Source organism: Podarcis pityusensis, assembly GCF_964106645.2.
Source record: "Podarcis pityusensis genome assembly, chromosome: 14".
Lineage (NCBI taxonomy): Eukaryota > Metazoa > Chordata > Lepidosauria > Squamata > Lacertidae > Podarcis > Podarcis pityusensis.
In genome coordinates, this window is record NC_138039.1 from 24,500,395 (window position 1) to 24,522,658 (window position 22,264).

The 22,264-nt window shown below is 47.0% G+C and overlaps 1 protein-coding gene across 2 annotated transcripts in view; it reads left to right on the forward strand.

Moving 5' to 3' along the window:
- The window catches only part of PRKCB (protein kinase C beta), a 179,891-nt gene that overhangs the window by 113,964 nt on the left and 43,663 nt on the right, over positions 1-22,264 (forward strand). For both annotated transcript variants that reach the window (XM_080981702.1, XM_080981701.1), the window contains exons 9-13: positions 2,348-2,494; positions 9,533-9,706; positions 12,495-12,586; positions 12,811-12,873; positions 19,888-20,026. In XM_080981702.1, coding sequence (XP_080837828.1) covers positions 2,348-2,494; positions 9,533-9,706; positions 12,495-12,586; positions 12,811-12,873; positions 19,888-20,026 — 615 coding nt within the window. The remainder of the gene's footprint in view (positions 1-2,347; positions 2,495-9,532; positions 9,707-12,494; positions 12,587-12,810; positions 12,874-19,887; positions 20,027-22,264) is intronic.

The following is a 22,264-nucleotide window of genomic DNA, read 5'->3' on the forward strand; positions in this document are numbered from 1 at the left end:
GTGGACAAGAGATGTGACTCAGGGCCACATTCCTGTAAAGTAAGGAACTGTGGACTTGCAGCACAAGACCTTGGCTCTTAGCACCATGCTTAGAGGAACAGGAAGCTTATGTGTGATGCTTGGGATAGATCTGTTCCTTCATCCAGTATCCAAGAATTTATTTATTTCAAAAAAATTATACTCTGCCTGATTGGGAAGAAAAACGTGGTCTACAAGAAAAATGAAAAGATACAACAATAAGATTATCAATAAGAAGAATTAATAACAATTTAAGACTTTCCAAAAGTTAAAATAACAATACAGCCGTACCTTGGTTGTCGAACACCTTAGTTGTCGAACAAATCGGCTCCTGAGTGATCGAAACCCAGAAGTGTGTGTTCCAGTTTTCAAATGGTTTTTGGAAGCCAAACGTCCGATGCTGCTTCCGTGGCTTCCAGTTGGCTGCAGGAGCTTTAGTTTCCAAACATTATGGAAGACTAACTGACTTCCGGAACGGATTCCGTTCGACTTCCAAGGTACAACTGTAGACCAAAACAGATTAAAACATGAATCAACTTTCTAAAAAACTGGGTAGGCTTGTCTAAGCAAAGATAATTTTAGCAGGCACCAAAAAGAGTACAACAAAGGTACCTGCCTGCTATCAATCAGCAGGGAGTTCCAAAGTTCAGGTGCTTCCACGTTCAAAGATGGAGTTCTTACAAATGTGGAATGGGTATTATGTGGCACCTGTGGACAGTGCCAGGTCTGCAGATTGAAGTGGTCAAGGGAGCACAGGTGCGGTAATCTGATCTCACAGGTAAACTAGTCCCAGGTTGTTAGCTCCAGGTGAAAACACCCCAGGGCAAGGGGATTCTGGAATGAATTGGACCCTGCTACTGGCTCTTTGCAGGAAAGGAGCATTGCATCTGCCAATTTTACTCTGCGTTCCAGCTCTCCAACGGTGTTTTTGGTAGCAGAGGGAGCCTTGCCCCCCCCCCCACCAGGTGACACCAGGAAGCCTCTTTTGTGGCTGCCGTGCAAACCTTCTCTCTCGCGCTCGGAGCAGCTGCCCCAATTAAACCACTGGAATCGGCTTAATGGAATTTCATGCTAGGCTGAGCTCTGGGCAGGCTCCTCCAATGTGACATATTTTTTCAGACATTAAAACGAATAAATTGTGAGATAGCTCTGTCTCTGTGCGCGTGTGTTGTTTAACAAATTGTGCTCCGGTGAATTAGTTAGCCACTAGACTGCGGTGGGGAAGGGAAGGCTTTGCACGAGGGATGTGATTGTTCACCATTCTTCCGGCAAAGCTCCTTTTAAACAGTCAGCAGGGATTGGAAATTGCAAACAGAATAAGCATTGTTTGTCCCTTTTGCAAAGCAGGCTTAATCTACCGCCATCCATATCAGACATGCACATTTTCATTCAAACTTCTTTCAAAGGAGGAAACACCACCTTTTTGCTATTGTGGGACAAGCCTTTATGTCCAAGGAAGTGTTGCTTTTCTTTAAAAAAAGAAAAGAAGAACTTGCAGCTGAGGATCAGTGCAGGATAATGCAAAGAGCTAGGATCAGTGCTTTTTTCCTTTAAAAAAATGTTTAGGGGTAATACTGCCCCTCAATGAGGCCAAACTTAGATCCACAAAATGTTTAGGGGTGTGCGTACCCCTGTGTCCCCCCAGGAAAAAAGCACTGGCTAGGATCATGTGTACACAAGCTGCAATCATCATAGTATTTCTCCCCCAAATATTTTATTGTTGTCACTTATTTATACAAGAAGCAAATATCAGTATTCAACCATCCTCACCACAGAAGCACCAAACGTCTCTTTAATTACGTTCAGCTTTTAAGTCATTGCAGTTTTTAAACAAAAGTATCATTTCACAAGTTGTCATGTGTTCTCAGAGGCCTTTAGCCATGTTCTCTCGATGTTGCATGTGCAATGAGAATCTGCCAGGTTGACTGAAAAGTAGTGATTTGCTTGTCTGTTCAGCTCTCTCGGATGCGGGTTGTCAGCGATCGTCAAAGTCTGACTGAGCAGGGATGGAACAAGAATGTTTCGAGGTGAAAATTTGTACGGTGTATGAATGAAAAATCCACCCAGGAGAGCAGGCACAGCTAGGTGCAGTCAAAGGCTGCCTGTGAAATCATTTGACTTTGCATCCATGAGATTAGCTTGTATAGATCACTTGAATGGTCCTTTTTAATTTAATTCACTGAAGCTGCAGTGAGACTGCCAATCTCCTCCAAGATGGCTGTGACGGCTTAGTCCAAAATATTCAGGAAGCCAAGGTTATCTCGTATTTTCACTGCCCTTTTGGGGAGGGGAAGTAAATCAATAAATTCCTTTTTTTTTTCCCCTTAAGAGAGCCAGAATCGGCCCAGGAGCAAAGGCGGCAGAGGAGAAAGCAACCAATGCCATCTCCAAATTTGACAACAACGGCAGCCGCGATCGGATGAAACTGTCGGACTTCAATTTCCTTATGGTGCTGGGCAAAGGCAGCTTTGGAAAGGTGCGTGGCTGGATGTTCCCAGGACCTCTGCCTGGTCGGATGTCTCCTGCTTCAAGAAAGCTGGTTTAAAAGGTTCAAAAGCCCTTTGCTGCTTAGGAAGGCTTTTGGTGCTTGGGGAGAGGAGTGAGGCAATTAAATATTCTTTCTGCTGTACTGTAATCATTGTTGAGTGACTGTTTTAACTGATGGTGCTTTGGGTTTTAATGGTGATTTGATGCTTGATTATGAATTTTCATACGAGTGGCTTTGAGAGCCCGGTGGAGCCTAACAAGGAGAATATAAATTTTAGAGCAAATGAATGAATATGTAGATGCATGGATCAATGACCTGACTCAGTGTAACGTGGCTTCCTGTGTTCGTATAAACTGCAGTCATGCCACAAAGCTTTAAGATCTGATGGATCCTTTCACGAATAAAGTCTGGTGAGAATCCTAGCGCTGCAGCTACACGGCATAGACATTTTTTGTGGAGGCACCAGCCACAAGTCCGCACCACACATTTAAAGCACATGACTTCCCTCAAAGAATCTTGGGAACTGTAGTTCACCCCCTCACAGAACTACAGTTCCCAGCACCCTTAGCAAACAGCAATTCCCAGGATTCTTTGGGGGAAGCCATGTTCAGGGATGGCCACCAACGTAATGGTTTTAAAAGAGGACTGGAGGTTAAGAGGGCTATCAGTGACTACTAGCCACAATGGCTATACTCTGCCTTTGCAGTCAGAGGTGGCAATGCTTTTTAATCCCAGTTGCTGGGAACTGCAGCATGGGAGAGGGTTCTTGTGCTTGACTCCTCCTTGTGGGTTTCCCGCATTAAACACACGAGACATAAACAGCTGTACTTTTGAATAAATAAGGTATAATATTCATTGTGTCAAATTTTAGATTTCAACAGAAGTCTCATAAAGTTCAATGAAAAAAGCAGAAGACCCAGTGGATCAGTTCATTCTCTAGTCAGTTCATGCATAAGGTCCATACAGGTATAAGTATCTATTCCACCTGTCTGTTCATAGAGTCCAATAATCCACATGAAGGGTTGTTACAGTTCCACAGAATCCTTTCACAGAGTCTAAGACAAGGATTTCCGGAATATTAGCCTTGTTTCGCCATCCTAGGCTTCATCAGTAGAACTGGCCTCCTATGTAATATTACAGGATAGTGGATCTTATAGCAAGGGTCATCTAGCCCAGCTCCCTGCAATGCAGGAATCCTTTTGCCCCACGCGAGACTCGAACCCATAACCCTAAGATTAGGAGTCCACCAACTGAGCTATCTTGGTGTACGCAACCCCCAGTTCAAAGGTCAGGATAGGAATGTGAAGGGAAAGTCACGATCCTGGTTTGAAAGTGTCCTGGGGGCTAGGCAGAGAGGAGGAGAAGGAGGAGAACAAGGAAGCAAGCTTGTATGAACTGCCCTTCTATCCTGAGGCCAGGCAGCACAGATCAGAGGACCACGGCCATTTTGCAGGGGGCGGTGGAGGAGCTTCCAAGATGATGTAAATCAGGGGTCAGCAAACTTTTTCAGCAGGGGGCCGGTCCACTGTCCCTCAGACCTTGTGGGGGGTCGGACTATATTTTGAAGGGGGAAAAAAATGAACGAATTCCTATGCCCCACAAATAACCCAGAGATGCATTTTAAATAAAAGCACACATTCTGCTCATGTAAAAACACCAGGCAGGCCCCACAAATAACCCAGAGATGCATTTTAAATAAAAGGACACATTCTGCTCATGTAAAAACACACTGATTCCTGGACCGTCCGTGGGCCGGATTTAGAAGGTGATTGGGCCGGATCTGGCCCCCGGGCCTTAGTTTGCCTACCCATGATGTAAAGTGTCGCTGAGAATTCGCTGCACCTTGCAAGCTCTTTGGCAGCTATTTGACAGAAGCCTGTCAGGTTCCCATTCTTAACTCTCCTCCATTCACTGATTCCCCCACCCCCACCCCTGTTTCCCGCTGCTGGTAGAGCATATTTCAGAGAACAGCCTGACTTGGGAGCCAAGCAGTTAACACTCTGGCACCAGAGGCTGCATCTGCAAGATTAGCATTCCCCTCACTTAGCCGGAGAGAGTCAGGCAAAGCTAGATAGGAGTCTCGGTGGAGATGGCGCAAACCTGGCCACTGATTTTATTGCACTGGAAAGCCTCGCAGGCCCAGAGAGGGGATGGAGAGGATCAATCAAATTAGAGGTTCCCGTCTTGTGCAAGGAAGGAGAAACAACAGCTGCTTTGAGAGTGTCTTCTGGGGCGACAGTGATGATGAGGACAGTGGGTCCAGGAAGACTCTTCTCTTTCCATTGCCCCTTCAGGGGGGCAGCGCTGTTTCTCTCTGCAACAGGACTAAGGGCTGAGAGAGGCTGCAGCATCAGCTTACAACCGTTTTCAAGGCAGCTCCGCCAATTGCACTCTTGCAATGGCCTCTTTTCCCCTATCTTCTGGTAAATTTCAGTTCATTGCACTTCTGTGGGAATTTGCAATTTTTTAAAAAAAGGACCTCAGGGAAAAAAATGATCATTTTAAACCACTTTCCCCCCTAATGTACACTTTTTTTGGGGGGGGGTGCAGTTTTGGGATATGCCAGACCAGGGTGCAACACTAGTCGGCCCCCTTTGGGCTCTTCTGAGGCTCCTGCATTCTTACTTTTGTACCCCAAGTTGAATGCAGCTGCCTGGCAGGGCTTTCTGTCCAGACATAGAATCATAGAATTGTAGACTTGGGAGGGACCACGAGGGTCATCTAGTCCAATCCCCTGCAATGCAGGACTCTTTTGCTCAATTTGGGGCTTGAACCCACAACCCTGAGATTAAGAGTCTCCTGCTCCACCGACTGAGCTTTGTCCAAAGCCTCCTCCTTCTTCCCTCGTGCAAGTTACTTCTCGTGAGTAAACTGTGCTGTACGCCAGTATCTCTCTTTGGGTGCCAAAGCATGGGGTTTTGTTTCCCCCCTATCTTTTGCAGTTGTGTGAAATGGTTTGGCTTTCCGCCTGCATGGTGTCGCACATTTGCAAGCTGTGCAAAGGCTACTGCATGAAACATGGGCTGCTGTAGCAAGCCCTCGGGAGCCTCTCCCACCCCACCCCACCCCCATTTAATTCTGCACTCCAGGAAATGGCTGCCTCTTCCTCTCTTGCAAAGGTTGCAAGGAGCGAACATCAGCCCTGGGCACTGTCTCCCCATCTGTTGGGAGATGTTCACCCTTCAGGAGCCAAATTCGATTGCCTGAGCAGCGTTGGGGAACCATTAGAGAATTATTTACAGTGACTGGAGCCTGCTCTCCGGGGACTGCTTTCATCTTGAAATATAATCGATTTTAATTTTTGTGTTTTACACTCCGGGGAATGTTCTCCCAACACATCCAATTTCTTTTTTGAATGTATCTCATTGCCAGACAGTCCAAAGACCAAACTGGACGTGATGAGTTAGGAACCTGCATGGCTGTTGGTACCAGCTTTAGGGTGGGACATCGAAAAGTGCTGATTTAGATTAGGGCTGCAAGGAGGGGGTTATATAATTCCCCCCTCCCCCCAGGTTATTTCCCCCTATTAAAATCACCTCCCCACACACCGAAGCTGCCATCCAGTCCACAGGGCAAAAGACTTATAAGGTGATACATGAAGTTTTTGTTCTGTGGGTTGTTGTGTTGGTTTGGAGTGGACCTCTGGCAGTGTATGTGCGTGTTTTAGGGCGGGGGGGGGCAGAATGCTGAATTTCTGAATGATAACCAATGACAGCGTTTTGCCCTCTTTTTTGTATGTGCTGTAATGCTTGTTTTTGGTCACTAGGTGCCACTATAGAGCTGTGAACCACTGTCTGCAATTCCCAAGCTGTACTTTGAACAAATTATTTAGGGGCCCACAGACAGCTCCAGAGCTTTCGGGGGCCCTTGGTAGGTTGCTGTACTGGGGTTTCTCCTATCTGGATGGGTAGTTCCCACAGCTGCACAGCCATCTTTGTTTTCCCATAATGCAATGCACTAAAAGATTGGCTCGTCTTTTCAATCTTAAAAATCTTTTAAATGATTTTTGTAGATCATGTAATCATAGAATTGCAAAGTTGGAAGGGACCCTGAGGGTCATCTAGTCCAACCCCATGTAATGAATGAATCCTGCCCACAGCTGTCCCTGGGTGGGCTCGAACCACCAACCTTCTGCTTAACAGCCTGGTGTACTGTCCCATTGTACCACTTCAAAGATCACTGAATATTGTCTTCTGTAGTTTTCAGAAATTTGCCTGGACTTTGGCATATTGATTTCATCTGACACAGTACAGTGGTACCTCGGGTTACATACGCTTCAGGTTACAGACTCCGCTAACCCAGAAATAGTGCTTCAGGTTAAGAACTTTGCTTCAGGATGAGAACAGAAACCATGCTCCGACAGCGCAGCAGCAGCAGGAGGCCCCATTAGCTAAAGTGGTGCTTCAGGTTAAGAACAGTTTCAGGTTAAGAACAGACATCCGGAACAAATTAAGTACAGTATTTAACCCAAGGTACCACTGTATTAGATTTTTGTAGCTTTAAAGCAAAGATGCAGAACCTCTATGACCCTCCATATCTTGTCAGACTCCAACTCCCATCATGCCTCATTATTGACCCTGGTGGCTGCAGGGGCTGGCAGGAGTTCACAGAATCACAGAACCATAGAGTTGGAAGGGACCCTGAGGGTCATCTAGCCCAACCCATGCAGTGCAGCAATCTTTTGCCCAACCTGGAGCTTGAACCCATGACTGTGATTAAGAGAATCATGCTTTACCAACTGAGCTGGAGTCCAACAATGAATCGTGTGATGGATTCTTCAACTGTGATCCCTGCCTTGCAGAGGGTTGGGCTAGATGACCCTTGGGATCCCTTCCAACCCTACAGTTCTATGCTTCTGTGAACCCCTGCAGGGCCACAAGTCCCCCAGTCCCCACTGTATGGGATACTCCTAACCAGGCCTCCTCCGAAGTATTAAACTCAAGAGGGCTGACTCCCAGGCAAGTGGGGTTATTTTGCAGCTTTAGAGTTTTATTTTTCTTTCAGCATTTGTCTTTAACTTTTATTAACTTGTGGTGTTGAATATGGGAGTACTTGTGTTACCAAATGAATATGCAATTTCCGTGACTGCGTATGAATTGCCTTAAAATAAATATGACTGCAAAGTAAGTAGAATGCAAGAAGGGGGTACCAGGCCTAGTAGCCAGTCAGACCACATGAAGCATGAGAGTTGCCCAGGTCAAAGGCAAGACCAGGAATCTGCTCTAGAGCTACCGGTCCAGAGAAGCAGATGAGCAGGCTCAGAGGTCATAGGGGCGGGCTGGATGTGATGTTGCAGATCGGAAGGATCCTGGGGCAGAGTAGATCAAAGTCAGGCGAGGTGGTCCGGAAATCCCCCCTACCAAGGTGGCGATCGACTGTGTGGCAAAACAAGCCATTTCCAGGGAATATGACGTCCATTTTGAACACCACAGGCCAGTGAGCAGGTTGGGGGGTGGGGGGAGGTGGCCGTGTTGATTTCCAAAGCAATACCACAACAAATTGAAGCAATGTATCTTAATAACTGGCAGGGTGTTGTTGGCATTTTTCGGGAGCCTTCCTTCGGCTTGATTTGATTAACGACGGAAAATTATGTTGGCAGGAAGCTCTGCGGCTCGGGTTTATTGTAATAAATAAATCTGCAGCTTGCCACAACTGGTTTAAAATATTAGGGGGACAAGTTATTCCACACAGGGGAAGAGGCGTGGGCTGGCTTGCGGGGCAGCCAAATGGGCAGGTGAGGGGTTGCCAAATGGGCATGGGTGAACTTCTTCAATCTCACTCACAGAAGGACGGGCTGGAGCAGTAGAGCACCTGCTTTGCATGCAGAAGTTATTGGGTTCAATCCCCAGTGGCATCTCCAGGGAGATGTGGGAGGGAACCTGCCCGAAACCACGGAGAGCCACTGCCAGTCAGTGTAGACGGACCAATGGTGTGGATGAACAAAGGCTCTGACTCAGTATAAAGCAGCTTCCTGCCAACCTAGCAGTTCAAAAGCACGTCAAAGTACAAGTAGATAAATAGGTACCACTCCAGCGGGAAGGTAAACGGTGTTTCTGTGCGCTGCTCTGGTTCGCCAGAAGCGGCTTAGTCATGCTGGCCATATGACCCGGAAGCTGTATGCCGGCTCCCTCGGCCAATAAAGCGAGATGAGCGCTGCAACCCCAGAGCTGGTCACGACTGGACCTAATGGTCAGGGGTCCCTTTACCTTTACCTTTTTCTGTTCCTGTGTCTTTTGGAAAGGACTATAGCTGAGAGCTGCTTTATTGGATTTTGAGTTGATTTTATATTTGTATTCTGCTTTTGCAACAACAAATGTTGTTGCAGCTCACAATATTCACCATAGCGTTAAAAAAACAGCAAGCAATACAATCACTATAACATCAAGCATAGCAGCGTATAAGTAAAGCAAACAACGAAGGAATGAATGCAATTCAATAATGTCATAGTAATTCAAAACATCACACAGAGCTGCTGAATGCCAGCCCTGTGCCAGATGGCATCCGAACCATGAGGACTAGCGTCTTGCAATACTTTTAGTGGGAAGCAGTAGCTCTGTGGTAAAGCACCTGCTGTGCGTTAATAAATATAAAATAAATTCATCGTTTTATTTGTACGCTGCTTTTCCAGACACAAAGTCACGTTCAAAGGGACTTACAACCAAGACGACAGGAATGCATTCCGAATCAAACGCTGCAAAACAATTTTGTAATAACACAATAAAACAGCAACACAATAGCAAACATAACAACAGGCAAAACAACAACGTTTCAGGACTCTAGAAAGAACAAGATTACATTAATAAACCCGACCGCAAAAATGACAAGGCTGCTTGACAGTTCCACCTTGGTCCTAGGAACACCCCTCTCATGATGTTGCTCACAGTCCTTCTCCTGCAAGGCTTCCAAAGACCTCCTCACCCCTCCCGTGATGTTGTTACTTTGGCATGCAGAGTAGCAGCCAAAGCACCAGCCTAGGAGGTCTGCTCATTCTCCATCTCCCTTGTGACCACCTTTGTCTTCCTCCAGGTGATGCTCTCTGAAAGGAAAGGGACCGATGAGCTCTACGCTGTGAAGATCCTCAAGAAGGATGTGGTCATCCAAGACGACGATGTGGAATGCACCATGGTGGAGAAGCGGGTGCTCGCTCTGGCTGGGAAGCCCCCGTTCCTAACACAGCTTCATTCTTGCTTCCAAACCATGGTAAGGATCCCTACACGCTCACACACTTCTGCCCTAGATCCTGCACAGTTTCCAAGCCAGCAGTTCTCACACTCCAGCCCCCCCCTCCCCACATGGGCTACTTGAAAATTGCTGAGGGTCTTGGCAGACCACTTAATGGTTTTTCTGTCTGTTGAAGAAATTGCAGTGAGCTGTGCTGGATGCTAGGTGATTTGTAATTGAATCAAGATTAAATGCCTCCGTCCTAGCCTCCCATTAACTGTGCTGCTAATCCCCTCCACTCCTTTCAAGGACCTCCTCCCTTACTCCTGCCATATCGCCAACAAACTCCCCTCCACCCCATCCATCTAACTCACCTTCTGGGCGGAACACCAGGTTCTAAGAACCACAGAGTAGCCACTGCAATCACTCATCTTCCCACAAGCACCATGTGGTCCATGGACCACAGTTTGGGAGCCCCTGATCTCAGCTGAACAGAGAGCATCCTTGCCTTGATCCCAGGCAATGCCGCCAAGCGATACTGGACAACATGGGGAAGCTTAGGAGAGATGGGAGGAACTGTGTCTTGTTGGCAGGAAGAGGAGCTGGAGATGATATGTTGGGGTGCTCAGTAGATGGTGGGGGCTAAGGGAGCCCAGGGCAGAGTGGGTGGAAGGCAAGGACAGAGGCTGTGGCCATAAGGAGGACTAAAGAAGGGAAAGAGATGAAGAAGGGACCACATGGTTCTACTGCCTGGGGTTGGTGGGAGCTGAACTCCAAAAACAGCTGAAGGGCACCAAATTGTGGCCATCTGCCCTAAAGCAATGAATCATCAGGAACATCCGGTCCAAAATAAACGGAGGCATTGGGGGGACCGCTTGCAAAGGGAGCAGTCATTGCTTCCACAACTGTTTGGGGCTGGCTGCAGATAAGGAAGAGGAGAGGAGGCAGCGATAGGCACAGTGCAAGGCCCGTCCTTTCAGGCTTCCTGCAATGAGCACGGAGGATTACACTGAAATGTCAGCCAGCCATTTGGCTTTGCGAAAGGCGTTTTGCTGCAGCGGCAGGCAAGTGGGGCTGGGCCCTTCTCTGCGCTCGCTAATGAAACTCCTGCATGCAGCGAAGCTTTTCCTTTTGCACGTCTCTCTTTCTGACATCTGAAGTGTGTCGGCAGAGGATTAGTTCCCGGAGACCTGCCTGTAGCTTAGCGGTAATCATATTGGTAACGTAATCAAAATTTGTAGCAGAGGGTATTATCAGGTGCTGAGTACAAAGCGCTTTGATTTGGAGGAGAGCAGTCTCAGCCAGAGCTGCTCTTCCCATTTGCTGGCAAGGATGAAAATCTCAAATCTTCATCTCAAAGGGAGAGAGAATTAACTTTTTTGCCCAGGTGTTTTGGGGCCTCTGGATTTGCCTTCCACCTGCTCCCGAGTGACCCTCCTGATCCTGGATAAAATGAGAGTGGATTAAATGTGCGCACCTTCTTTTTCCCCCCAAAAGGAGATCAGAGCCTCCACAGTCAAAACAAAGACTGCAGGGAGCTGGCTTCCCCTGAGACCTTGATTCATCTAGCTCAGTATTGTCCACACTGACTGGCAGCAACAGCCCTCTAGTGTGGAGATGGAGGAGGAATCGCCTCAAATCCCCACTCAGCTCTGAAGCTCGCTGAGTGACCGGTCACTATCTCTCAACATAGCCTCCCTTGCAGGGCTGTTGTGAATGATAAAATGGGGGGCAGGGGGCATGTGTGCTGACTTATTTGTTTGTTTATTTCATAAAAATTCATACACTGCTTGATTGTTAAAAAACAAACCCTCGACGCAATTTACAAAAAGGTGAAGCAATAAATTTGCGGGGGAAGGTGAATACTTTAAAAAATACAAAAAGCTTGAGCTGCTAAAAGGAAAGTCAGATCTGTGTTGCTGTGTATGTGCAACTAAACATATAGAGGCACCTGTGTGTTTAGCCCCATGGGACGTACAGCAGTTCCAGAATGGGCAATTTAGATCAAGAAAACAGACTTAACCCCCCCTACCCCCACCTTACTCATTCATACACTTCTGCCTCAATCCAAATTACTCATTCTCACCATTCTCTAATATATATAGAGAGAGAGAGAGAGAGAGAGAGAGTTTTTCATTAATACAGGTAGACGCGGGTGGCGCTGTGGGTTAAACCACAGAGCCTAGGACTTGCTGATCAGAAGGTCGGCGGTTCGAATCCCCGCAACGGGGTGAGCTCCTGTTGCTCGGTCCCTGCTCCTGCCAACCTAGCAGTTCGAAAGCACGTCAAAGTGCAAGCAGATAAATAGGTACCGCTCCGGCAGGAAGGTAAAACGGCATTTCTGTGCGCTGCTCTGGTTCACCAGGAGTGGCTTAGTCATGCTGGCCACATGACCTGGAAGCTGTACACCGGCTCCCTTGGCCAATAAAGCGAGATGAGCGCCGCAACCCCAGAGTCGGTCACAACTGGACCTAATGGTCAGTGGCCCCTTTACCTTTACAGGGATCTGCTGACTGCTCTCTGGGTGATTTGCAGGACATTAGGGCCAATGGGGCACTGCCCCAACAACCCTACTCTGCACCCAGACAACACCCACCTGCCTGCTGTCTTTCTTACGATCCATTTAGAGGGCGTCCCTGGCTGCCAGCTTCCTCCTCCTCAGTCTCAGTGTAGCTGCTTGTAGCACTCAGCGTCTGCTTGTCATTCGCTCTGGTGCCACCTGCTGCTGGCCTCCTTACCTCCTGCCCTACCAGTCCCAATGGGCACTAGCCGCCTCCGGGCTTTTGTTACATTTCACGCCTCTCTCTCCTCTTCTCTCCTTCCCTAGGACCGCTTGTATTTCGTCATGGAGTATGTGAACGGCGGAGATCTCATGTACCAGATTCAACAGGTTGGAAGGTTTAAGGAGCCCCACGCTGTGTAAGTTGGATACTCCCTAATATAAAGCTCAGGCTAAGAGGTCAAACATGGCTTGGGGGCCCCATGGGGCAAAGAGTCTCCCTTGGGTTATGGGGGGGGGGCAGGCAGATGGACTTTCTCCCTCCACACTGGATGCCCTGTGCTGTAATTAGATAGCAAAGCTTTCCATTTCCAGATGCCTCCCTTCCTTATCACTCTTCTTCTCCTCTAATCTTTACTTGCAGGTTCTACGCAGCTGAGATAGCCATTGGCCTGTTCTTCTTACATAACAAAGGAATCATTTATCGGTAGGTGGGCATGCTTTCTCTCTCGGGCTTCTAGAAAGGCAGCAGCAGCAGCAGCAGCAGCACCTCCCCTCCTGTTCGACAGGCGATTGGCATTGAGGGTGTGCATTCAAGGCTTTCCACATGGGGACGTGGTTCCTGGTGCTCTAAAAAAGCCACCAGCTTGCCTTTCGGGTGGCCATTTGGCCATCGTCCATGGAGTGCATTTCCAGCAAGCAGAGCCAAAGACTTCCGAATGCCAGTGCCTTGCGAACAAGTGTGGTGTTTTGTGTGTGTGTGTTTCCTCCCCTCCTGGATTCTGTAGGAAAGCCGGCTGATCGAGCATCTTTGAGGCTTCCCTTTGCTCGTGGTCTTAAATCTTTGTTTGCTTGACAAGCCACGGCTGGCAGCTCGCAGTGCGGGGAGGGCCCGGCGCTGCCTCATCATTGACACATAAAGCTGGCACTTCAGAAGTGATTTGTCTGGAGTCTTGCTGTAAAAACCTGCCATTTGCTGTTTGGCTGCTAAACATTCCAGGACGTGGCTTTGGAAGGCTCTCGGCTGCTAGGGTGCCCAGAGCAGTAATCTATGCAGAAGGCATTATCCCACCCACCCCTGACTTCGTTCCCCACTTCCTCTTCTCTTTGAGTAGCGTTCTCCCCCCCCCCCAAAAAAATGCTCAGCAGCCTTGGAGAACATCTAGCTCCCTCCTGTAAACAGCTGACTGGCTCTAGGGAAAGCCACCAGGAATTGTGGGGAGGGAGAGACAAGTGTTTGACATTATAGCATATCGCACCACCACCCCAACATTTGACAGATAAAAAATAAAGACGCTTTGGTATCACCTGTATTTATCATTTTTTTAAAAAAGATTGCTGCCTAAGGCACATTGCTGAAAGCTCTGCTCTGCCTTCTGTATGCTGTTGTCTCCATTTATTTCCCCCTGGCCTGTACCCCATTGAAGGCAAAGCTTTCTTCTTAAAGGTACAATGGAATGATGTTGTTGTCCCAGAAAACGGCGCCAAGAATTCAAAATCCATGTCGTTGGCTACTGCATGAGTGCAATGGCCAGCTGTTCCTGTCCATGTTTGATGTATCAGTTGCTCAGTTTGTGGGGTGCTTCAAAATGCGGAGTTATCGCTACAAAATGCTGCTAAACAACTGCAAAACTTTGGCACAGGAATGCAGATGATCCCAAATTTTGGGGTTTGTAGTTAATGTTAAGTACAGTAAAGGTAAAGTACCCCTAGATGGTTAAGTCCAGTCAAAGGCGACTATGGGGTGCAGCACTCATCTCGCTTTTGGGCCGAGGGAGTTGACGTTTGTCCACAGACAGCTTTCCGGGTCATGTGGCCAGCATGACTAAACTGCTTCTGTCTCATCGGAACACCATGCTGGAAGCCAGAGTGCATGGAAACACCGTTTACCTTCCTGCCACAGTGGTACCTATTTATCTACTTGCACTGGTGTGCTTTCAAACTGCTAGGTTGGCAGGAGCTGGGACAGAGCAATGGGAGCTCACCCCGTTGCAGGGATTCGAACCGCCGACCCTCCAATCAGCAAGCCCAAGAGGCTCAGAGGTTTAGACCACAGCGTCACCCTGTGTTTGATGTATTAATTACTCAGTATGTGGGGCACTGCAAAATGTGGGGTTTCACTGCACAACGCTGCACAAAAACTGCAAAACTTTGGCACAGGTTTGGTGGAGATTCCAAATTGTAGGAGTTCTTAGTTAATTTGCCTGCTGCTGTGCATGCAGGGGCCTTGGAGACAAGGACTAACCACCCATCCATCACTCAGAGATTTTACTTCTAGTGATGCCCAGCAGGGAGGAAGCTGTCACCCTAAAGACTGACAGCTCTGGCAGCCCTTGGGTGTGTATGTGGGGAGGGGAGTCTCCTCTTCTGTTTTGCAATTGCTGTTGCTTGATGAAAATTAAGAGCATTTTTCTCTATTAGCGGAGCAGAACAGACAACCTTGAGACTTGCATTCCCACTGCAATTTTTGCCCCCATTGTTTGGTGGTGGTGGTGAGGGTGTTTCTGCAACATCAAAGGACCAAAGGACTGATCCTGAAGGAATTCATGCCTCATAAAGAAGGCGACGGCTGCATGGGGGGGGGCAGCAAATAAGTCCCTTCTTATTCCATCCCCCTAAAAAAGGACCATTATGGAATTGCAGGAGTCATTCCAGGGGTGGTTTGGGCTGGGAAGAAGTGGGATACCCAGCCTTGTCTGCATGCCATTATTCCATGTACAAGCTAAAAATACTGGGTGCAAAATTGCGGGTTGTTGTTGTTTGTTTTTTTAAAAATCAAGTTTCTAGTCCATATGACTGATTGCCAATATAGGGTTTAATCTTATTTGGTGGTGCATAGAAATAACTCATGCTTGTTTTCATTTATTTTCCCTGAGAAAAACAAAATTGCAGAATGCTTAAAATATGCATAGCATTTGTTTGGCTTTCATTACTGAACTGGACAATATCCTTTGGGTTTTGAAGCAATAACAGGGCAAAGTAGCCAATGAATCAAGGAAATAACTGTAGACAAATTAAGTCATGTTTTAAACCCGTGGAACTGTTGTAGAAATGCCAGATAAATCTGCAGTATGCCTGCAAATTCTGCATTTTGTTTTTAGTTTCTATTATTTTTTAACTTTTCCATGTTGCATTATGAGTGAGACCCAAAACAAGTGTTTAGATTCTAAAAACCAAACATCACAAGACATCCACACGAAAACAGTTATAAATTGGAACTAGTGGTCTAAATCCAGCACAGATTTATGTTTAGTTGTTGCCTGACTCTGTGTTGGATTTCGGCCAGTGATGTAGCAATCAAACACACCAGCAGCACTAAGCTATCACAATGAACTGGCCTTGCATGAGCCAGAAACCACAACCACAACTTTTGCAGAAGACTGCCTGGTCGAAATTCAGCTCAAAGATGGGAAAGTGGTGGGTAGATGGAGCTGATGTTGCCCATCAACAGTTGAGGCCTGGAGAACAGACCAAACAGGCCCCAACCTCACTGGTCAGCTTGCTTTCTGTTGCTCCAGAGGGTAGGACCTGAATCAATGGATTCAGAAGGCAAGAAAGGAGATTCTGACTAAACACCAGGAGGGTAAGAGCTGTTCAACAGTGGAGCAGACTCCCTCGGAAGGTGGTGGACCTTACTTCATTGGGGCTTTAACCAGAAGTTGGATGGCCATCTGTCAAGTATTCTTTAGCAGTGATTCCTTCATTGCAGTTTGGATTAAATGACCCTTGGGGTCCTATCCAACTTTATAGTTCTAGGTTTCTAAGTCATGGAACTCAGTGGGTCATTCTTCTTCTTTTTATAGTGTTTTATTGACACTTTTCAGAATGCAATAAAAGACAAGGAACCTGGCTGTATGAACTCTGTATTAATTTGTAATGTTTTGTTGGGTCTCTGGACCGTAATAAAGATTGATGATGATGATAAAAGACAAGGTAATCTACACAAAGGAATGCGGGTGGCGCTGTGGTCTAAACCACAGAGCCTAGGGCTTGCCGATCAGAAGGTCGGCGGTTCAAATCCCCGCGACGGGGTGAGCTCCCGTTGTTCAGTCCCAGCTCCTGCCCACCTAGCAGTTCGAAAGTACGTCAAAGTGCAAGTAGATAAATAGGTACCGCTCCAGCGGGAAGGTAAACAGTGTTTTCATGCACTGCTCTGGTTCATCAGAAGCGGCTTAGTCATGCTGGCCACATGACCCGGAAGCTGTCTGCGGACAAACACCGGCTCCCTCGGCCTATAGAACGAGATGAGCACCACAACCCCAGAGTCATCTGCGACTGGACCTAACGGTCAGGGGTACCTTTATCTTTACCTAATCTACACAAAGAATAATAAAAAGAAAGGGAAAGAGATAGACGAATACAAGATCTTCTCTCAGAAACGTATCTTAACTTTTTTTCCCAGATGGAAAAAGATGTGTGTCCCCAGCTCTCACCTGGGAGCATCCCTACCTTCTCCCAGCCTCTCACACTGAGAGATCTCTCCTTCCCTGTCTTTCACACAGGGTCCTTCAGACTGTTCATCAAGTGGATCTACTCAGGACACATTTAGGTGTGCCCTGTAGCTGATCATGGGTGGGAAGCAATGGTTGCTGCTCTCGTGCCAGAGCCAAGCAAGCTCACTGCCACTTTCCTTGGATGCAGAAAAGGACCGCTTCCTCCTTCCCCTAAAAAGGGCTGTCTCTGCCCATAACTGCTGCCTTGCATTTGCAGCAGCTGATGGGTGAGTGAGAGAGTGAGTGAGAGCTCTCAACAAGGAGGGAATGATCTCCCCCTTTAAACTTGCCTCCTGGCAGCAGCAGCAGCAGCAGAAGAAGAGTTTGGATTTGATATCCTGCCTTTCACTCCCTTTAAGGAGTCTCAAAGCGGCTAACATTCTCCTTTCCCTTCCTCCCCCACAACAAACACTCTGTGAGGTGAGTGGGGCTGAGAGACTTCAGGGAAGTGTGACTAGCCCAAGGTCACCCAGCAGCTGCATGTGGAGGAGTGGAGACGCGAACCCGATTCCCCAGATTACGAGACTACCACTCTTAACCACTACACCACACTGGCTCAGCAGATCATTCCAAGGCTCCAGCAGTCCCCCTCCCTCTCCAAACACCCGCCTGTCTCCCCTAAGCCATCTGGGAGACCTCCTCCCTGCCCCACCCCCAAATTTGGGGGTGTAGCTTTAGGGGTATGAAATCCAGCTGTCCGACAGCCAGGGAACCTCTGTGCTGCCTCCACAACCCAGCAGGGAGTTTGGAGAACTATCAATTCACTTATGCAAAGCAGACAGCCACATCAGTGAAGGAGAAAGCTGAAGGATGGGAGGGTGACAGTGTGGCCAACCCTGAAAAAGAGGAAATGCGGAAATGCGTCACTCGAAAAAAAAGCCAAGACGGGAAAAGGGCACCAATTTGCATACAATTTGCATGTGCTTGCTAATCTAAATGTGAAATGTGCTAATCTAGATGTAAATTACATTTAAACAGAAATACACTAGGGACTGCCACAGTGGGGAGCAAGACCCCCTTTCCTGCTCTCCCTGTATAGGCTTATTTCTCCTTAAGTAGAGGACACCCTCACCTAGATGGCTTCCCTGTGAGATCCCTTCTAACAGAGGACTGGATCTGAGCACTGCAGTCCTCTTCCCTCCTGTCATTCCTAGCAACTGATATCCAGAGGCACATAGCCGTTGTTAGGGTTGCCATATGCCCTCTTTTTCTAGGACACGTCCTCTTTTTCATGATGAGAGTCGTCTTAGAGATCCATAGTTAAAAGTAGATGTCGGCAAATGTGTCCTCTTTTTTTTTTTAGCTCTTCAAAATATAGCAACCCTACTGTTGATAGCCTTCTTCATGAATGAGTCTAGTTTGGGCCAGTCACTGCATCTTCTTGTTTTGAATTTTGGAACTTAGCTATGTGCTGTGCAAAGAAGTTCCTTCTTCTGTCTGCTCTGAGTTGCCCAATACTCAATGGATGACTCCTTCTTTCATTGATTTCCTGCCTGTTACCATAAGGTGCCAGGGTAGATTACAGCATTGAAAGCAATTTAAAACCATTTCCAATCAAGGTGGGTCCTAAAAACATACACCCACATCTTCTGGTCTTTTGAGACATGGAGAAAACTTTTCTCTTTTGGGGTTTTAGCTCAACTCGTGCATAATTTCCCCCACTTCCTTCGCTTTCCTCTTAGCAATCATTAATCTAAATTAAAAGCCCCAAACACTGAAGTCTTTCCTTTCCTTTCCTTCTAACCCCTTGATCATTTTAAACATGATTTTAATTTATCGAAAATGTGCTTAGATTGCTTAAAAATGTTTTCTATTGCTTTAAATATATTTTTATTTTTAATTGTTTTGTTTTATCACTTTGGGGTTTGCCTCCCTGGGCTCCTTTCGGAGGAAGTGCAGAATAGAGATTTAATTGATAATAATAATAATAACAGTTTCGGTTGCCTATTTCCGAACCAGCTCTACAACATTCTTTTCGATGTGTGCAGCAGCCAGAACTGTGCACAGCATTACAAGTGCGGTTCCGCCGCGGCATTATGTTTTCGGAGGTTTTATTTTTGGTGCACGCTTTTTTTTTCAGAGAAGGGGTTCCTGCATTGCAGGGGGTTGAACTAAATGACTCTGGGGAGCCCCTCCTAGCTCTTTGATTCTACGTGCTTTGCAAAGTTCATTGATGTGCAGCTTTCAAAGGGTAGCTGGGTGCGTTTTGTTTGCTCAGCAAATTGCCCTTCTTGAAAAGATAGCTCCTGAACTTAAAAGTATCCAAAGGGCAGAGCTCGAATGACCATGTATAAAAAAATAAATGGCATGGTTTTATTTCTTATACAAATATTAAGGCACCTGGTCACTCAGTGCCTCCAGTACATGCAAATGTCTGGCTCATTTAAGCCTATCTAGAACCTTTATTCTCCACTCACTGTATAAATCTTTTATTTATGGGTAGGCAAACTAAGGCCCGGGGGCTGGATCTGGCCCAATCGCCTTCTAAATTCGGCCCGCGGATGGTCCTGGAATCAGCGTGTTTTTACATGAGTAGAATGTGTCCTTTTATTTAAAATGCATCTCTGGGTTATTTGTGGGGCATAGGAATTCATTCATTATTATTTTTTCAAAATATAGTCCGGCCCTCCACAAGGTCTGAGGGACAGTGGAAAAAGTTTGCTGATCCCTGCTTTTATTATTTTGTAAAGGGAATCTTTGTATGAGTTAATACTTTATTATCCTTTTGGAACCACACTGTATCTTTGCACATTTGTCCTTCCAGGTTGTGGCGTTTTATGGTTTACGTTTTGGAGTTTTCGTTTCCTTTTGCCATGCTTGCACTTTTGCTGTTGTTAGCAAATAAATAAACAACAATAATAGTAAAATAAAAAGCTTGCTCAGCTCGAGGGGATTGGTACTTTCATTGCTGGGGGTCGCCTTCTCTGCTCTGTCCCCCCTTAAACTACCTGCCAGCCTTCTCTACCTTCCATTAGGCTTTCATAACCAGTCTGTTTTCAATGCTGCAGCGACCTGAAACTCGACAACGTGATGCTGGATTCTGAGGGGCATATCAAGATTGCTGATTTTGGCATGTGCAAAGAGAATATCTGGGATGGCGTCACCACCAAGACCTTCTGTGGCACTCCAGACTACATTGCGCCCGAGGTGAGTAACAGAGAGAGATAGAGAGAGAGAGAGAGAGAGAGAGAGAGCCAGGTCCCCTTGCTTACATCCATTGAACTTGTTTTAAATTTTAAGGGTGCACACACATAGCGGACACACACTCCACAGAAAGCCAATCCTCCACCTTTCAAAACTTAGGAAATATTCCCTGAGAAAAATACACTTAGCGCACAGAACATCCCAAAAGCCATCTTGGAGAAACTTTTCCCAATAGTTCTTTTCACTTACGCTTCAAATCTGACCAGAAGAGCACATTTTGTATATGAATAGGGGAGATCTGTGACGATGGTTTCAATACTTGGGGTATTTACAATTTCAAAAAGAATGATCCAGACCGGCCAAGGTGGGGCGATTGCATGGGCATAGCCGGGGGGCGGGAGCAGGGGGGCAGCTACCCCCCCCCCGATCAAGTAAAATAATAAAAATACTTAACTGATCGATCATGTCAGTTCTGCCCCCCACAACAAAAGGCCTGCCCCTCCCCACAAGAATCCTGGCTATGCCCATGGGCAAACATTATCAGGTATCTTGACAAGCAGGAGACAGGTCACACTCTCAAATTTCTGTTGTAGACTGCCTCTTTCTGTGATGTGAGTGTGATGCTTTTGGGTGGTCTTTGGCTAAGGGGTTGGGCAATTTCTAAAGTCTTTAAAAGGATACAGGGGTCTCTGTTGCAACATGAAAATAAAGATCTTCCTTGCTTTCCCTTCTACTGGTTCGTGCCTCTGTCCATTCTTCTCTGACCGATCATGGACTTAGGGGACTCAGAGTCCCTTGGGGAGTTGGGCTGCAGAAGCCAACCCCTAATTTTTCTACTACAATCTCAGTGGGTCTACTCTTGAGTATGACATGTGTTGGATATCACCCTTAGTATTAATAATACGATTCTGTAACTTTCAGTTTTTTAAATATATAGTTTAGGCAAATGCTGTTTGTTTTAAAGGCTTGGGCTTGAAGAAATCTTAATCAATGCATCAGTTAAATTTCCATAAGTGCTCTGAAGGAAAGGAGCAGGCTTGCTTTATTTTTAGCACCTTAACAAGCCGTTACCAAGGGAATAAAGACAATTGATCCTCTGCAACAATTTAGTGGATGCTTAAATTGTTAGAAGTTACAGCCCATGGTCTCCTTATCAAAGCATGTGTGCTTGATGAACAACAAAGTTCATTTTTAAATGAGTTAGAAGCGCCAAGATTTTGGCTGCAGAATCACAAGTTGCTCTGTGTAACTGGGGCTGTGGCTCAGGGGCAGAGCACATGCTTTGCATGCAGAAGGTCACAGGTTCAATCCCAGGTGTCTCCAGGTAGTGCTGGGAAAAGACTCCCACCTGAAACCCTAGAGGGCCACTGCCAGTCAGTGTAGACAGCACTGTTCTGGATGGACTGTTGGCCTGACTCTGGCCTGCACTATATTGTCTACACGGGCTGGCAACTCTCCAGCAATTCAGGCAGGGAATCTTTCCCAGCCCCACCTGAAGATGCTAGAGATTTGTCAAGGGGCTGACAGGACGATCAGGTCATTCACAGGTCAGAGAGGGAGACGCGAGGCTAACATGCAGTTCAGCTTCTTTATTAAGAAAAGGGAAAAAATACAAGAAATCTCATAAGGGTAACACACACACCCCCATTAAGAACTTGCTCGAATTGGTGTGCAGCCTCTCCTTCTCTCTCTACCCCTCTGAGTCAGGGCTCCTCTCTTGTAATCTTCTGCTGCAGCAAACCCCAGGAGCCTCTCTCTGTGCCTGTCTGGCCCGTTGCTCAGCAACATGTAACATCCTTTGCGTTCTGGGAGTCAATGGGGCCAGAGAGCCTTCAGCTGAGAGGCTGTTCTATTGGTGCTATGGGAAAGATGCAGGGTCTAGCTCCCCTCTGCCATCTCTGTTGGAGCCTGCATCCAAACTGGAAACCTCATCACCCTGCTCTGTGTTGAGTCACCTGCCTGCTTCTGTCTCCCCGTGATCCCTCATGCTTCCTGCTTCTAGTACCTCCCAGCTTGTCCCCTCCTCTGAGGTGTGGCCGGTATCCCACCACCAGGATCTGGGATCTAAGTCTTCTTCTCCTGTGCCCTCTCTGGGGGGTTCTTGGCAGGCAGCTCCCAGCACTCTTCCTCATCCAGCCAGTCCCTGGCAAGATTGAACCTGGGACCTTCTACATGCAGAGCAGGTGCCCCATCCCCTGAGCTATGGAAGAGAGCTGTGATTCCTGCACTGCAGGCGGTTGG